This window comes from Gadus macrocephalus, chromosome 15, assembly GCF_031168955.1.
Source record: "Gadus macrocephalus chromosome 15, ASM3116895v1".
NCBI lineage: Eukaryota > Metazoa > Chordata > Actinopteri > Gadiformes > Gadidae > Gadus > Gadus macrocephalus.
This window is the reverse complement of record NC_082396.1, coordinates 20,683,540-20,702,512: the sequence shown is the minus strand read 5'-3', so window position 1 is coordinate 20,702,512 and position 18,973 is coordinate 20,683,540. Positions and strand designations below refer to the sequence as shown.

The following is an 18,973-nucleotide window of genomic DNA, read 5'->3' as shown; positions in this document are numbered from 1 at the left end:
TCCTCTGCTATGCTGCATTTATTTTGAACTGGAATCGAAACCTTTTAAAACGTTTTAATAAAATGGAGTCAAGATGTGGAGCATATTGTTATCGCAGGAGAGCTAGTTCAGTCTTTCGCAGTAGAGGTATTTTTACCTTTAATAACGAAACGTTATTAAAGGGAGGGACATTTATGTTTCCTACCTTTCTTTTTTTATAATTTACGTTCGTATCCAAACAATGAATGCTTTAATACATTTTATCTGAACATTAAACCCCTTTACAATATCTGTTATTGATATTTACAATAACATTACGGGTCTGAATGAAGTAGGCCTACTTGATGGTCAATGATCAATGAGATTCGCAACGTTATTCGACCCGCAGTCCTGTTCTGGTTATAAGCCAGACACAGTGTTGTTAGTTACGGGGTTAGAGTTAGGGTTAGGTTTAAACGTGTTAATGTCCAACTCTAAATTCAACAACTCAGTCGTGCACGAGATACACGCAGAACCACACTTTTCATTTACTCACTGTGTCCATGCTTAATTTTCTGTTGCCACTAGCAACGATGAATTTACCCCAAATAGTGTCCAATCAGAAGACGGCATGGGTTTTCGTTGACCAATGAAATGCATTGAAGATGTTGATGGACGTGTAATTCAACCAGTAGGGCTTATTTACTCTTTGGGTATAAAGAGATCTAGCTGCTTAGGGTTAGCTAGTTAATCCGTAGGAGCCGGAGAGCGCGGTACAGTTCTAGTCGGTGTGAAATTATTCTAATAATCAAAATGAGGGAAATCGTCCATTTGCAGGCTGGCCAATGTGGTAACCAAATTGGAGCGAAGGTGAATTAATTTTTGTATTGGTTAAAATTGATTACATATATTGTATGTTTATGGCGCGGAGGTCAGTTGGCCAAAGCTAACTTTAGCTCCATAGATACCATTGTGTTTGCGTCAGTAGCTAAGGTAACGTGTTTCAGTTAACTACATTTTCCTTAATTCTTGATTCCAGTTTTGGGAGGTGATCAGCGACGAACATGGCATCGATCCTACAGGGACATACCACGGGGACAGCGACCTCCAGCTAGAGAGAATTAACGTGTATTACAATGAAGCAACAGGTAACCTGGCCCGGCGGAGCGGTTTGGATGTCCCTCCACCACCCGCCAACAGGGGGCGGTGAACACATTACTATTGCACTGGGTGCAATCATTTAAGAGGAGCGCTTCACTCATCGTTTCGTTGTGTGACAACATAACTGCTTAAGCCGACGTTAATACACCGCGCATATGGTCCCTCGTAATAGGCAATTCATAAACACATGAAGTTTCTTTCATTTCAATACAATGTGATGTTATTTGAATGCACACTGTTGGTGGAAACGGTGAGGGCAGCTGCCGGTTGCCAAGGTGGACAGACGCGATCGTTATGGAGACGTCGCTCTTTTCCCGCCACAGGGCTTGTAACTGCTTAGTTATTAGTTATTATGTTGGGTAATAATGATGCTTTTTAAGTCATAGTTTGGTAATTAATCGTGAAATGATGGGGAGACACTGTTGTTTTAAACTCTTGCCACATCGTTTCCATGCGAGACGTAGATGATTTGATAAAGACCAGGATTATCAATAGTTAAGTAGTACTCACCTAATTAGGCCATCTTCCGCTGATGTTTAGGACTACCACTCCTGAGTCCTCTTTAAGTGGCCGAGAATCGCCAAATCAGCGTCAGTTGTTTGTAAAACCATATCTATATTTCAAGATAATGTAGTTTCAAGTGTTCCTATGCAGTCTATGGTTCCCAGGAGCTAGCTTAAAATATGTGCTTTGTACATTTTAAGTGTAGTTGCTGTTTTAAATGTCCATCTTGGAATACATATATAATAACGGTGCTAATTCGACTTCTCAAAATTGTGGTGTTAGGTGATGCGTTATGATTTGAGGATAAACATTCATTTTGTTCAGCAGTGCTCTATTATCTATCAATTAGCAGGTGACGGTAATTTAATAATTTCTTAAAATATTTCTTTATTTTCCTTATTAGTTCGAAATGAATAGGCACCGGCGTTAAAAGAAATCGTATCTTCTAAAAAAGCAAAATAAAGATCTGACATAACCTTACCTGGATGCCACAGAATAAACTTGTAGGTACATTATTTACCATCCAATGACACAATTTTCTTATTCACTGGCAAACAAATGCTAAAAAAGGACGCATTGAACAAGCCACACTCTTAAATGTCATAAAAACATCCTTATGTTTGTTTAAAGGTGGCAAATATGTTCCCCGTGCTGTGCTTGTGGACTTGGAACCTGGCACCATGGACTCTGTGCGCTCCGGGCCCTTTGGACAGATCTTCAGACCAGACAACTTTGTCTTTGGTGAGGATTTGGCACAGCTGATGGTCGACACTAGCAACACTATTGTCTCCAATGCCTGTGAAGGCTATTTAACTTTAAGTATTCAAGCTATTGTATGATGATGCAATGTATATGATGGGTTCTTCCTAAACTTAAAAGTTGGTTCACTAAATAGATTTATGCTTGGGTTCTCATCTCCTAGCAATAGTTCTCCACACAGTAATATTATTATATTTTAATACTATATTAACTTTTCGCTCTTCTGCTGGTGTTGAATAGGCCAGAGTGGTGCTGGAAACAACTGGGCCAAGGGCCACTACACTGAGGGGGCTGAGCTTGTGGACTCTGTGCTCGATGTGGTGAGGAAGGAGGCAGAAAGCTGCGACTGCCTGCAGGGCTTCCAGCTCACCCACTCCCTGGGTGGGGGCACTGGCTCTGGCATGGGCACCCTGCTCATCAGCAAGATCCGCGAGGAGTACCCCGACCGCATCATGAACACCTTCAGTGTTGTACCCTCTCCCAAGGTAGGATGATGTCAAGGACTCCTCACTGGATCATTATAATAAGGTGCATGTCCCGTGTGTAACATTTCAAAATTTCTCCCATCACCTGGCAGGTATCAGACACGGTGGTGGAGCCCTACAATGCCACCCTCTCCGTGCACCAATTGGTGGAGAACACGGACGAGACGTACTGCATCGACAACGAGGCGCTGTACGACATCTGCTTCCGCACTCTGAAGCTGACTACGCCCACCTATGGTGACCTCAACCACCTGGTGTCGGCCACCATGAGCGGCGTCACCACCTGCCTGCGCTTCCCTGGACAGCTAAACGCCGACCTCCGCAAGCTGGCGGTCAACATGGTGCCCTTCCCCCGCCTTCACTTCTTCATGCCAGGCTTCGCCCCGCTCACCAGCCGCGGAAGCCAGCAGTACAGGTAGGAAGAGCAACAACATTGAACTATATTGTGGTGCAACAGATTTGTGTTTATTAAGACCTTGGTGCAAGGCAGCTTTGAGTTGAAGCTGAGGTCCGGTTCTGCACGCCAAAGAAATGATATGTCCGCATATACGTGGGCTCTTTTAAGGGGTTGGGAGACATTTCTATTTGTCTAACAAATGTTGTTATCCCTATGATCTCCAGAGCTCTGACGGTTCCTGAGCTCACGCAGCAGATGTTCGACGCCAAGAACATGATGGCAGCGTGTGACCCGCGCCATGGTCGCTACTTGACCGTGGCAGCCATCTTCCGCGGTCGCATGTCCATGAAGGAGGTGGACGAGCAGATGCTTAATGTGCAGAACAAGAACAGCAGCTACTTTGTTGAATGGATCCCCAACAACGTGAAGACCGCCGTTTGCGACATCCCGCCACGCGGCCTCAAGATGGCTGCCACCTTCATCGGCAACAGCACAGCCATCCAGGAGTTGTTCAAGCGCATCTCTGAGCAGTTCACCGCCATGTTCCGCCGAAAGGCTTTCCTCCACTGGTACGTAGGACAACCCATTATTATACCTGACTTACCACTGGGTTCAGGCAACATTTATGTTTTGGTTAGTCCAAGTCTCCATCCAAATGTTAGTTTTTGAACGTTGGTAAATGGGCCTGTTTCCGAATCTTTGTGCTAATGAAAAACTAGGGAAATGATATACCTGGGAAGGGCTGGGTGCAAATACAGGTTGCTTGGTAACCACGACATATAATGACAGCTGCTAGGCTTTTACTCTTGAAAGACAATGGATGATGTCATTATGGCTCCACCTACTTTGCCACAAAGTATTCTCTATGGTAATGAGATGACTTGAGTTTCACCCATCTGTTCCATGTCCAACATGGCAGTTATTGCTTGAATGTCTTTCTTTCAGTAAGCCTCCTTTTCGACCTAGACATGGTCAGTCCTTACTGGGCCAGTGGCGAGTAGCAGGATTATTTTGTCTGTACCCAACATTTTGCACCATTTTGATTCCAGAAATGTTTTTCATTTGAATGTGCATGCAAATGTTTCGGGAGGGGTGTGGCATTTAGGATCATTGGCTGTAGTAGTAATAGTGTATTATTGTCGACTGCAGGTACACAGGTGAGGGTATGGATGAGATGGAGTTCACGGAGGCGGAGAGCAACATGAACGACCTGGTGTCTGAGTACCAGCAGTACCAGGATGCCACCGCAGAGGAGGAAGGGGAGTTTGAGGAGGAGGAGGAAGAGGTGGCATAGAGGGTCCTCCCTGTCTTCATGTTCTGCTGGCCACTTTTCCCTCTCCCTTGTTTGGCACTGTTCATTGATGATGGATTTTAAACTACCTGACTCAAATGTTTAACCCCATCTTTTGGTTCAATCTGATGCAATTTTCTTATTTTAAACGACAGTCCTGCTTTTATCGTTCTGCGTTCGACTCCTGACGTTTTTTTGTATCTGCATAGTTTTTAATGCTTGTATGCCTTGTTTAATTGATCAAACTTAATTTTTTTCCTTTAAATTAACTGGACAAAAGATGTAGCACCATGCCACTTTCAAAGTGTATCTTATGGACTATTCTCCAAGTCTGTTTTGGTTGTAAATGTTTGTAGAGGAGGTTTTGAACTGACTCGAGATGCAGCCTTATCTATAAGGATGTTACCCTTGTTAAATAAACCGGTTAAAATACTGATTGGATGCTTTGAGAACCCAAAATCGTGGTAAATCTGGAGCTTTGTGGCTATTGGATAAGTCTGGAAACTGGGTGTTCAAGATCATGAGGATGAGGAAATGGCCTCGCTCTAATGTGATCACATCTTCCAAATGCTACTCCAATTAACCCCACTGGACTGGGGTAATTTAGATCCTAGATCACAAAAGGTGTGTCTCAAAATGATAATGCAATCATTATCCAACATGATCTTGCTTTAACCATCGTCATCAAATAAACAGGCATGGTCTGTCATCTAATCTAAATGCAAACCCAAAAAGCGTTGACCTTGTCTGGGCCTGATGACACCCAGCGGTTCCTCCAGTAGGGGGCGCTAAGCAGTCTAATGACAGCATGGAAGAACAAATGTATCGCTGAAAACAGGCAATGGCCACAATCGTCTTTATTAATTGCATGTATTCTTTTGATGCTCATTACAAAAAAGTGATCTGCGATGATTAAAATATCTTAACATAACGTTGTAGTTGCAGTCTGTAGAGTGGGCAACGTATCCACACATTGAAGTTCGAAAAAACGTATTTTGCGGGGTTTCAGGGAAGGCTTACGAGTTTGTTAACTTTCAAAACGATGTACTGTTTGATTACTGATTTGAGACCAATCTTTAGGGTTCGACCAGTCAGAGACCTGCCTTTGGGGTTCGGCTGCTCGGGCTTTATGTAAGGAAATGACATCCCGTCGGCTTATGTCATACATGCGGGGCATAGCCATAGAACCCGTCCATATTTAAACAGAATGAATGACTGGACTTTCCAAAGCTTCTGAATATTTTCATGTTTTAAGAAGTCGTCGCCTTTCGTGGAAGGCGAGTTTTACTCGGAATAAAGATGTCCTCTATTAGGATTGTATAAGGCTATACACAATGTTTTTGGGCAGCGCGGAAGAAGTCCTTTACTATCTTATGTCCCATTGGTTTATATCCATGTGTTCCCTGAGCAACTCCCCGTCTCAAAGGCTCTGGTCCGGCTGGACGCAGACAGGTCATCTAAAGTCCCAGATCAGATGAGGAACTGAACTACACACCAATGATTTACATTCGATGGGACATTTCTGACGGTGCGACGTAGTTCCAGGTTTAATCGGGTAAGTGAAAAGTTCGCTCAGGATTAGGACTTTCCTGCCGGTGGGAGGAATAGAAAAAGTTCGGCTGAACGGAAATCACGAGCCTCTAATCTGTTCGTCAAACCGATACTGTTTCGGCACAAAACTCGTGTTTCTAGCGTGATCCGATCAATGGGATTGGATTGATATTGTAAACATTTTAGTTTATATTTTGAATTTTGCGTCACACGCATTTGGCAACACGCCCAACTTTGGGCGAAACCAGGAGACGCTCCTCATTTGGACGCTGTGGGGGGACCAGGCTCAAACAAGGTCTCAATTCCATTAAATTCATCAACTTTAGTTTACGTTGATATTACAACTAATAAAACGTGCATGGTGAACTCAATCGTGTTAGAGTAAACTGGTATCCGCCCACAGGACCTTACTGAGGCAGGGAATGCGTCTTGGAAGGTGTGACGCCTTGAATGGATGATCCTGTGAACACGTGTGACGGAAGGACTGCATTCATGAGCATTGTTTTTGCCCTTAGTTTGATTTGTACCAGTCCATGAAAATAGTCTTGAGATTTGACCTCCTTCCTGTGTCCTCCAAGTTCCTCCAAGTGATTGCAGCAGTAGGACTGGTCTGAGAGAGCAGTGGTTGGTGTGGGCTTTTGAGAATGAGTGGCACATAGGGTAGTTCATCACTTCCTCTCACTTGGTTAAACTGTCTTTCAAGTGAATCTTGTAAATCACACATTGCATGGCAAATGGCATTGCATTCTGGAATTATATGCACTTCACACAATATATCACAATTGTATATGTGTAGTTACATTGCACAAGTTTTAACTTCTAGTTACTTTTAAGACCGCAGGTTTATAATGCAAAGCAGAGGTTTGCATTACACAAGACATGTTTATACTGCTAATCACTTATTTATATTGCAATGATTTAAACAACATAATAGCATATTTTTAGTAACAAATGAACTAAAAATTGAGTTGCAAATGTTTCTACAACATATTGCATAGCAGTGGTTTGAAGGGCTGCTATGTTACCTCCTACTCTACCCTCCTCTACTGTCCTACCCTCCTGGACCATACTCTACCCTCCTCTACCGCCCTACACTCCTCTATAAGTAATCACTTATATAGAGTACGGTAGAGGAGGGTAGAGTATGGTAGAGGAGGGTAGAGTACTAGGGAGGGTAGACCCCACATTGGTCACGTGAGTCGTGCACTCTGAAGCTCTGCTCACTGAAAGTGGTTAGCCTTTACATTTGTTCTACAGTAGTTCTTCATATGGGCTGGGAGATAACGTAAACTCTCACTAAAGTGTTTTCGCAGTGATGAAATTGGGACTGTGAATATACTTTACTGAGGTAAGAGGCTGGGCATTTATATGATTACACTGCCTCAGCTCTCCTCACGAGTAGCTAAATGGCTCCTTGCTTGGTTGAAAGAAAGGAACCAAGATCTATGACAGGCCTTTGGTTTCCTTGGTCAGTATAAGCTTTTAATCTAGACCAATGGATGGGAACTTTCTAGATGGGCAAACAGTTGTGCTCAATAGTGCACCAGCAATTATATCATTAACATTTTCTTAACACCTTTGTTCTGCCTTCCATGAGAAAAGACAATGTAAGGAAGGTCTTCTTTCAATGGAATACATTCTTCAGCAGTGGACGAATATCAGATTTTAACTTCAGCCTTTATATTGGCATAATGTGGCATAGGCCTCAATTCAAATCCTAGCCATTAGTAGCATACCATGAACCTTATCATGTCACATCAGGCCTTCCTTAAAGCCCCAAGCAATTTGCTCAAAGATATGTTAACCTTCAAATGAAATACCCTTGCATGAAACTATTTTAAGTTCAACCTCAGCTCCAGACAAAGCTTCCTTAATATCTGGCCATACCCTTTCAATTCCAAGGAAGGCTTGGATTGGTTAGTATTTGGTTTCATTGCACAATTTTATTCTTTGAATGGATTATTTAATACGAATTTTCACTTTAAATTCAAGTAAAAGAGTGAATATTCCCTTCGGCTTTCCTTGTTCTTCCGGGTAGGGAATGAGCCATAACCAGGGAAGCAGTCAATCCCTTCTTTGTTTGCTGAAATAGAAGCCAAAATGCACTTACATAGTTTCAATAAACCATTCATGCACCCAGTAATTTCACTATTCACTTATATGCATCATAATCTCATGAAGGGGAATTTGGCCTGGTCTGTACCAAATGCCAAACAGCTAAAGCTAATTCAAACTCGCTCTAGGGTTGGAGGTTGGAACCAAAGATATGGTTTGAACAATGCCAATGAAGTAATTGATTCAGTGTGGTCTCGAGACAGTTGATGAGGACACAATAGAACACTCAATCCCACTTTATCCAATTTACTTTAAAAGCATACTCTACAGTTGACTTGTGTCTCTACATGTTTGTTAAGAGTGTGTAAAGATAAATGGTACGTTATTAATTTCGGATAGGAAGTTCTTTATATAAGTATACTGGTTCAGAACATCAGTGTTATTTTGGTCAGGTTATAGCAGCAGAAGCTATAGCTGTACCCTACATGCACTGACAGAGAGGAAGTGGTGTGTGTATGTGAGTGTGTGTGTCTGTGTATGTGTGTGTGTGTGTGTGTGGGGGGGGGGGTTGTGTGTGTGTGTGTGTGTCTGTGTTCGGGGAAGGAGAATCAGGAAGTTCTGCTTGACTTTTTAAAATAAGTTGAGCAGTCGTCTTCCTCTTTTCTACTAGTTTTGTGGCTGAGGATGAACTGAGTGGCTTGTTCTATGATATTCTCAAGAAACTGCTGATTCCCTCACTTACGCAGAACCAGTAAGTATAAATAGCTCCTTGATTCAACGTATTTTATGGTTCACTTTGTTTTTAATATTTTTTTATCAAACTTGGTGTTGAACCTATGGGTCTTCTGTGGATCCAGCAGTGTCTGTGATTATATATATCATTATTACATGTTCCCATTTCCTAAAAGTATCACATGACTTATTGATTCTGCTTGAGATCCTCTTGCATACGGTTCATCCACAAAACAGGTTGACATCTAAAAGTGACTCTGTATTTGTTACACAAAGTGACGATTCGTTGGCCGTGTGGTCATTGGACTGCTACGGATGCATAGCAGTCTGCTTTGGGTTAGAGTTGCTGTAGCAACAGTTAACGATACATTTATCTGGGCACCATGTGGAGATCCACATGTGCATTTTCAAAAAAATAAATTAAGGTTTTAGAGTCAACGGTCGGATTAACTTGGACCCTGAAAAGTTATGTATGTGAATGTATGCCAGACCCTCCCGTAATGATACTTTTGCTGTTAGTGCCCTCTGGCGCCTTCCTGAGAGCATTCGTACAACGGAGGCCTCCTTAAAACCAGGGCTTCCTTTCTGGGCCCCAGGGGTTAAATAACATTATCCCACCAGAAATAACGCATGGATATTTCAATGCATGTCAGGTTTAGTTCTTCTTTCATTGGTATCTACAAACCATTCATCTTGCTGTAGAATGGTACACTTAAGACATTTGCCTTGAGATTGATATGATTTGTTATTTGATTTGATTATTTGATTGATTGATTTGTTATTTGATATATAGTTGTTCTATTGTAAAGATTCGTGGTCTGTGTTAGAGTCATAAAGCATCCTTTTTTCAATAAGGAACTGACATAACTGTTTCAAATATCTCTGCTCTGTGAACCAGGAAGTCCCTCTGAGCTGGGCAGAAGCACCCATGACTTCTCAGAACTCAATGTCTGCTCTGCCTTGTTGTTCAAGTTGGAGGTGTTAAACCAATGTGGAGGAAGAATTTAGTCGGTACTTCAACCTAACGTCTCAGCATCAATGTGGCATTGATCAAAGAATTTGGTCTTTCACAAAATGTACCTGTATAGCTGAGCAAGCACTGGTATAGAAATGGATAGGACCTAGCCCATGGGAAGGGATAACCATTAGGTATTGTTATTTAAAGATTTATAAGTTATGGCACTGAGTGGTCTTTGTGAGCAACATGGGAAGAATCATCTAGCATTATCAGATTCGTCAGATGAAATGCCCTTTCAACTGAAGAGGTAATTTCCAATGATTTTACCTTTGGTAACACCACTGTGACAGTGTGAATGTTACACACGATTTTATTTCTTAGTATGTATGATGTAATAAATGTATTATATTTTTAATAAGCCTATATTATGACATGGCAGATTGTTGAGGCGGGTTGGGTATGCTTGTTGATAATGCTTCCAGGGGGTTGGATGTTCAGTGCTCCCACCTGAGCTCTCTTTTCTTTTATTATTTTTTATTTAGTCAAATCAGAAATATTCTGCTGTATAACCAGAAAGCCAACACTTGGTGCGTGTGTGTATGTGTGTGTGTTACCTGACAGGATGTTAGCCTAGCCACTTAGCACTGTTCTTGCAATGCTAACACATTTATGACTGCCCTGGAAACTGTCTCCCTAAAAGACAAATCTAATTTCATAGTCAGTTAACTTGTTTTGGTTATTTATGCCTTTATGGCTTAGGGAGACAAAAGTAAGATATAAAAGTAATGGTATGTAAATGATTTCTTCGTATGCTTTTTATACTAATAGTTCCTGTCACTTAAAGTCTGTAGTGAAACTACCTTTTATAAACGTGCAATGTTGCTTTGTTTTATGCATGACCAGTGTAATTATTTCAACCTGCACAGGAATCTGTGAAATGACCACGAACGCTTAACTCAAAATCTGTGGAAACCTCACGGAAACAAGCCAATTTCCGTTATATGCCAATGGAATTTGCTCCAATGCAAGTGACACTCATATTCCGTGGCACACACACAGATCCCCGTATCAACGACCGAGTCGACCACAGGCGCTTAACCAGTGGTGTAGTGGTCCCTGGAGAAGTGGGTATACTCTAAATGTTTGCCCTTTTTTAACGCAGCCCAGAAAAGCGCCTTGTTTTAGAAACAGTGACATGTGAGACTACTCTATTTAGTTTACCCAAAAATCCTTCAGTAGTATTTGCTCATTGTCACATAATTTCTGCTGCTTGATCTCAGGGAGGAAGGATTATGAAATTAATATACCAACACTGGCCCACAGACTAGTGACAGACAACTATGCATTTTGAGGGAACTATTCCTTATTCCTGGAATGACACCTATTCTCTCACTTGGCAAGTCAGTAATTTATTTTGTAAACTGTGTCTTTGAACAGCTGAATTGCAGCATGGGCCAGAGTGGGCCACTATAATAAAGTTAACATGACTTGATCAGGAGCAGTTTGTAGGTATTACTGGTCACACAGGCAGCCTGCATGAATGTAAAATATAGATGAGGCAAACATGGTGTTTCAGTAATTTTTTTAACATTTATTTTAATAAAATACTTCAGATCTGAATTTGACAATGCATCCTTGTTAGATTAAAAAAACGCACATCATTCTCTTCCACATCAATCATCTCATTAGATATATATAATATCAATATGTATTTAAATATCAAATGATGATTGAACATCATCATTCAAATTATTCAACAATCGAATCAGTAAAGGCAGCGAGTATTAGCCAATAAGAGGCAGAGTAGCGTGGGTCATGGCGCACAGAGCTTTTGGCCGTGATACAATTATATTATATTATATATACTATTTTATACAACGGGGGGCCTAAATCCAGCGGTCTGATTGGTCCCTAACTGTTGTATAATGAGCGTATACATAACTGCTATGACGCCCAATCATTTTGTGAAAGTTTGCATATCACTCCGCGCCTTGAAGTAGAAACGGTTACAATACAAAGTATAAAAGTAGTTGTATAAAAGCAATAGCACAGTTCACTGAAGCCTAAAAATATGTTGAATGATGGAGAGGGTGTAAATGTTGTTACTCCGGGAGTGAGCAAGGCGATGGAGAGACTAACGAAAGCTTAGGCACACAGTGAGCGAACTGCTCCATAGGATAAATTGCCGGCGAACCGCTCTAGCCGAGCCTTCTCTCGGAGGGACGCTAAAGTGTGTTGCATAGCGACACACTTTTGAAGGCAGCCAGGAGGACTACTTTTTTGTATTCTTTAATAAAACGGCTACTTTGACTTTCTTGGTTTCTTTTTAAATGTAGTGTGTCTATGACTTTCGTTTTGCCATAATAGTAACCGTTGTATAAAAGCAATAGATCACTTCAGTCAGTGGTATGTGCTCATTATACCACTGTGAAGGGGGTCGCCGGCCCTCCTTAACAGTGGTATAATGAGCACATACCACAGCCTGTCGTGATCTATTGCTTAATTATACAACGGGGGGCCTAAATCCAGCGATCTGATTGGTTCCTAACTGTTGTATAATGAATGAGCGTATACATAACTGCTATGACGCCTGATCATTTTGTGAAAGTATCACTCCGCGCCTTGAAGTGGAAACCGTTACAGTTTTTCTCGGAGGGACGCTAAAGTGTGTTGCATAGCGACCGTCATGCATTATGAAGGCAGCCAGGAGGGACTGTGAAGGGGGTCGCCGGCCCTCCGCTGCGCGTCGGGGCCGGACAACGCCCCTTAACAGTGGTATAATGAGCACATACCACCGTCGTGATCTATTGCTTAAATATATAGAGCTCCGGGAGTCGCAAACGGCCACAATCACTTTCTCCTCCATGCTGCAGTTCACCCCGGACTACACTGCATTGAGTTTGACGGTTGAACGCTGATTGGCTGTTACGTTACACATGTCACTCAGTGGCCAGGCTGTTGAACGCTGATTGGCTGTCATCACGCGAAATTCGCATCAAAGTTGAAATATTTCAACTCGAGCGAATTTGTCGCTGCACAAATCCTTGTGAACGCGCTCGCCTGTGCGAAAGTGTGGCGCGACAAATCAAAACTTTCTCTCATACATACATATTTATATATATTTATTTATTATATACAGAGACCACCAGACCTCCTTGGAGCAACGAAAGTGGTCTATTAAATTCATGAAGGGCCGGTGTCAATCACAATGTACGCCCATTCAAGCGTACAGCCAATGATATTGTGTGACATAATCAGCAGACGACGGACCCCGAGCCGATCTGGAAGCCGAGCCGATGTGGTACTTACACCGGCGAGAATAGGGATATAGTGCCATACCGTCAATATGAATTTCATTCATAGAATTTCCGAGAGGATGGTCAATGGTCAGATACAGATCTCGTTATAACAATAATTTATATCTATGTCACGGGAAAGGATGTAATGATAACGCAAAGAAAATAAAGGCTAGGCCTGCATGGTTATAATAATTTATAATAAAATATAATTAACTTATAAAGTGTATAACAGACAACGAGACAATCTTGTGGGCCAGCAGAGGCTGCATTTTAACCGAATTTGGCCTATAACCTTATGCATATAATAGTCTAACTCTATATGTCAAATGTATGATATGCTGTAGGCCTACGTATAGGCTAGTTTTTTATATTAGAAATATCTAAATATTGTCATACCTGAACCACATTCCCCATAGAAAAAGCACACGTGTTAATTGCTGTTACAACCCTCTTCGTTGATTGGATTGGTGGAAGTGGATCGTCAATGGTCAGATACAGATGTTGTTGTAACGATATTAGCTACATGGTCTACTGATAATATTATAACTAAATAATTGTATATTTATTTATGCATAATGTATATTTTAATATTTAATTAATTCAATATTAAACCAATGCATTTCAATCTGGAGATTATTTTCGTCTTCAGTAGGGGGCCGCGCAGGATTCGTCAAAACAACAATCCGATTTATCCGGTTTTTGAGCAGACCCCTCAAAAACTGAAACTAACCACGTTACTTAAACCCAGTCTCACACCAGATTGTAGTAAAACTGCCCACAGCGGAAAATACATTACCATAACGTCTCTAAACATGTGACACGCCTATGTTTTTTTGGCCTATTCTTTTCAATGGGCCTGTGTCCATGTCACGTGACTGTCATGGTTGCCATGGTGGTTGCCATCGACCCCCCCCCCCCCATATTTTTCAACTTTCCACTGTTTAGACTTGTAATTAATTAGTTAATTTTGAAATCAACTTGACACATTTTTTTAATCACTGGTGGCTAGTTACGTCACTCTGAGAGATGCGCACGGACATATCTGATGGTGACACAGCCTATGACCTATTTGTGAAAGCAAAACATCGAGCTCATTGATTGAACGAGGCAGGGTTATTTGAAATAATTCATTAAGATATCATGTGTGAGAGGTCATTCCTCCCCCTGAGTGTGTATTGACTATGTCTGGTGATTGAATTGCAAGCTTCCTATTTATGTCTAGTGTACCCACTGTCCACAATCCCCCCCCCCCCATATGGATATGGAGAATTTTTGCCATGCCCGAGTGGTGGTGGTGTCATATCTATGAAAGAGGGCATTCAAATATACTACAATGATCAATTAGGAGGCCGCAGCCCTAAAGGAAGTGATGCAAGGTTACGACTGAGTTAAGGACAGTAACCAGTAAGCTATAGACCTGGGGTCTCAAAGGACGCATACAATCATCAACTTAGGGATTCCAGCCCTACAAGGAATTACTCAGCAAGTGCTTCATCTCGTTGTACCTCACCCAGCGGCTCGCTTGCAAGATTTTGGCCTGAAGTTCTTCCCAGACCTACATCCTATCCATCATATATTCATATCTGAGAATCAGGACTCTCTTTATTAGTGACAAAAAGTTATGAGAGAAATTCACATTAACTTTTTGTTATCTCATAAGGGGCGTCTGTATCTGACCATTGACCATCCTCTCGGAAATTAATGAAAATCATATTGACGGTATAGCACTAGGGGAGGCACGGGTATGGTTGTAACACATTTTTCTTCAGCACCTAAAACTACTTTTTTTTAAAGCTACAGTTCTGAACCTTTTAGGCAAAGTACCCACATTTGGGTACTTAAATCTCCTCAACTATATCAAGGAATTTGTTGGATTATGACAAATACAATGTTTACCTCTGTTACAACCTACGGGGTAGGTTGTAACAGCCTAAGGGGTAGGTTGTAACACCTACCGGGGTAGGTTGTAACAGGTAGACAAAATGCGTTTGTGTATTTGTGTCTCTTGAGAGAGAGAACAGGGCAACATCTTCAATATCTTCTCTGGTAACAACTTTGTATGTAAGGGGATACAAAACATGCGTTACAACCTATCCCGCCCTGTCATCCATTGCTAAAATAGCTGTATTGGCACGGTGCTTTGACATTAGCAAGGGAGAGATACACCATTCTTTACTTGAGAAACTATAGTTTGACCTGATATGACTCATCTACAACAGTAAAAAGTTACTTTCTTACCTTATGAATTGGATTTTTCTCCTAACTCTTGGAAAAATGGCACCAACTAGTGGAACATTTCCATGAGTGATCGTAAAGGAAGGAGGAGGAGACTGAAACTGTCACATGGCTCATATCTTATCCCTGATTGGGGGGACAACTATCCCCGGTCTCCCCTATATCCCTATTCTCGCCTGCCCTTCTTGAATTTAATAGACCACTTTCGTTGCTTCGAGGGGGTCTGGTGGTCTCCGTATATAATAAATTAATATATATAAATATTAGAGCTGTCAGTTAAACGCGTTATTAACGGCGTTATCGCAAACCAATTTTAACGGCGTTAAAAAATGTATCGCGCGATTAACGCAATTGTTTTATTAAAAAAATATATATAATTCTTATTTATTTTTTTCTTTGGCTCAAAACAAAGAAGCAGTAGCCTGACTGCTATGTTCAAATGACATTTGTTCAAAGCAGTCGTTTAATTGCACTATAGGCTCTTTTTTTGTATCGTCCTGTTTTGATCAGTATATGCCAATGTTGTTATCAATAAAAAATCATTTGCACAAGGCAAGCCGATGCACTTCACCATGTTGATAAGAGAATTAAAATGAGAAGAATTATGGGACAAAAAAATCAGGGGATATTTAGCATAGAAAAATAATTTGCGATTAATCGTGAGTTAACTATGACATTAATGCGATTAATCACGATTAAATATTTTAATCGCTTGACAGCTCTAATAAATATGTATGTGTAAATAGGTATATACATTCATTATATATATTTATTTATTATAGACGGAGACCACCAGACCTCCTCAAAGCAACGAAAATGTTCTATTACATTCAAGATGGGTGCATGGGTGATAATCATGTGCCGTGTTCCAATATCCATACTATCCGTATGGTGCGTTCTCTGCGAACCGACTCGGATCTCGGATCCGACGCCACGCCCACACTTTACTTTTATTATTTCGCTCGGTCGTTGGAGGAAAACATGGACGCCACCCGGAAAGTTGTTGGCAGAGTACCAGGCGCTCCGAAATATGTAGGCCATAGGCAGAGATACGGACGCAGTAAGGTATTGGAGTAATACGAGTGATTGAAGATGCCATTTAAATCGCCAAAGCGGTCCAAGCACAATGAAAAGAGTTCATGCTTCAAGTCAAACTGGGCGCAGCCATCTTGAATTCTGTCTCGGAATTTTGCTCGGTCACCACCGAGTTCAACCGAGATGGCGAGTTTGCCGTCCGAGGAAAAGGGGCATTTTCGTGTGTGTCGCTAGGCAACGTCCTCGGACCTCCAAGACGGATGGATAATAAAACGCAGCATAGCCTAAGTTTGAGTACGTAGGGCGTTCCTATTCAGATCGGGCGAAAATAAATGTACTGAAAGGACCCGGATGGTGTACTCAAAACGGTCAGATCGCCGTACACTTTTCGTACTCAACGGCAGCCATCTTAGCTACGTAGCGGACGAGGGCGGAGCCAGGCTGAGTCAAAGTCGGCGCATTTTCCACATAGCCTGCAATAATAGAGTCATTTTGTAGTTTTTATTGCTTAGTATAGCAGCTAGGCGTAAAGAGTTCACCGTTCAAAGCGGGATGTTTATTGCGGGGGAGGAGCCACAGCGGCGGTTAATGCACCACGGAGTATTCAATTTGGAACAACACTGACATCTGAAAATTAGCACACTTCGTGAGTGCGGATAGTGTACTTCGTTTAAGTGTACTCATGGAAGTATGGATATCGGAACACGGCACAGGACATAAAAAGAATGGAGGTAACAATTGGTAACCAATGGTTAATCACAACAGAGTTGGGTTGGCAGGAGGGGGGTGAGGGGGCGGAGAAGGACGAAACCGAGCGTTGACAGAGAATGCTGAAAGCGCCCAGATGAGAGGAAGAGTTTCCCGAAAATCGACATCGTTTTTTGTGCTGTGATTCGTGTCAGGTTGTGCTATAGGAGTCATTAATAAGAAATTAAGACCAGAAAAGTAGTATAATAGGTCCTCTTTAAATTACATTCCTCCTGCCATCTGGGCAACAATTATTATTTAACAATAATTAAAATGAGATATCATTTATATTATTTTAGAAATAGTTTGTCAATTTTTGACCTCATAAAGAAAATTACCTTGTATATACATTTTCATTTTTGCATTTTAAAACAAAAATCTTAATTACAACTCTTTTTTTAATATATTTTTCTGTTTTTCTGTTTCTGAAAACGAGAATCAAATGATCAAATATATACACAGACCCATCAGATCGGAAACACAACAAATACAATTGTGAGAATCTTTTTATTTCAATATTCAGAGGAAATCAGGCCTACTGTATGTAAATAAGGTTAGAGATGTCTAGGAAGTATAACTGACAACTGTAAATGGCAGGTGTACATTGCTTTTGATGAAGTCATAATTTAATTTAATTGTAACACTTTTGGTTCAAATCCTATTTCTTACACATGCAGCCATTTGGACGACATTTGATGATAGCTGATAACCAAGGTACACACTGTAATACTATAATCAAGAGGACATACAGGCAGTTCTAATAAAAAGAGATAATTTTATTGATCTTCATAAATATGTAAGATTGCTCCATATAACATGCTCCGTGTGTGTGTGTGTGTGTGCGTGTGCGTGTGCGTGTGCGTGTGCGTGTGCGTGTGTGTGTGTGTGTGTGTGTGTGTGTGTGTGTGTGTGTGTGTGTGTAGCACAGTAGTTTAGATAGCAGAATTGGGTATCCTTTTAACCTGGCATCTATAAACTCTGAACAGATGTGCAACACATTTTGTGTGTGTGTACTTTTGGTGGCAGTTAAAAAGGCTTCACATGCCAGAATCTCAAATATCGACAGCCCACAGAGTTCAACACACAGAGTGTGTTGAACATCCCATTTCTCCCCCTCTTTCTCTACCTCTGTCACCAAATTACCAATTACTACTTTTCCGTAAGTGTGCATGTTTTAGATAACTTCAGTTGAATCCAAATGTCCTTGAGCTAGAGCTAGGTGAGCGAGTCCTCGGATGAAGCTGTTAGCTTCTAGAGTAAACAGGGAGAAGTTACCTAGTTCTGCCTTATGTTCCTATGAAGATTTTTTTTGAAATGAATGGACACACAGGCTAACAGGAATAGCTGAAGGGAACCAATAATAATCTCCGCTATCGCTGCTGTACACTGAGACGCGGTCGTTGCATCATGTGATTGGCAAAGGATTCATCTCAACAGCCATCAGGACAGTAGACCAGCCCCATAGTCTTGTGAATACATGCATTGGCGTCCCTCTGTGACATGTGTGGGTTCCACCACCCCGGGGCCCTTCGCAAGATAGTGTGTTTGTAACTGAAAAATACGAACTTACAAAGTTCATATTTTTCATCAGTATTACTCCATCACATCCAATAAGCTGTGGAATCATGTACCCATGGTTGTTGCTTGTTCCATCTTAAGCTCCTCCTTGTTAAAGTCCTTGAGAAGGATATCTTGCAACTAAGTCTTCACAATGGTGTGTGTGTGTGTGTGTGTGTGTGTGTGTGTGTGTGTGTGTGTGTGTGTGTGTGTGTGTGTGTGTGTGTGTGTGTGTGTGTGTGTGTGTGT

The 18,973-nt window shown here is 41.5% G+C and overlaps 2 protein-coding genes across 3 annotated transcripts in view; both read left to right on the top strand.

The window, feature by feature from the left end:
• The first annotated feature begins 667 nt into the window (after window positions 1–667).
• Window positions 668–4,991, top strand: LOC132472694 (tubulin beta-4B chain). Its single transcript, XM_060072419.1, has 7 exons — window positions 668–828; window positions 998–1,106; window positions 2,254–2,364; window positions 2,623–2,867; window positions 2,960–3,282; window positions 3,489–3,833; window positions 4,414–4,991. The coding sequence occupies exons 1-7, from the start codon at window positions 772–774 to the stop codon at window positions 4,556–4,558; spliced, it is 1,335 nt and encodes a 444-aa protein (XP_059928402.1). The 5' UTR covers window positions 668–771; the 3' UTR covers window positions 4,559–4,991.
• Window positions 4,992–5,133: 142 nt separating this feature from the next.
• Window positions 5,134–18,973, top strand: part of wipf1b (WAS/WASL interacting protein family, member 1b) — a 42,414-nt gene continuing 28,574 nt past the window's right edge. The window contains exon 1 of one of the 2 annotated variants that reach the window (XM_060072417.1): window positions 5,134–6,110. The gene's annotated coding sequence lies outside the window, so the exon portion shown is untranslated. Of the gene's footprint in view, window positions 6,111–8,730; window positions 8,913–18,973 lie in introns of those variants that run through there. The other variant, XM_060072416.1, reaches the window with a different exon arrangement.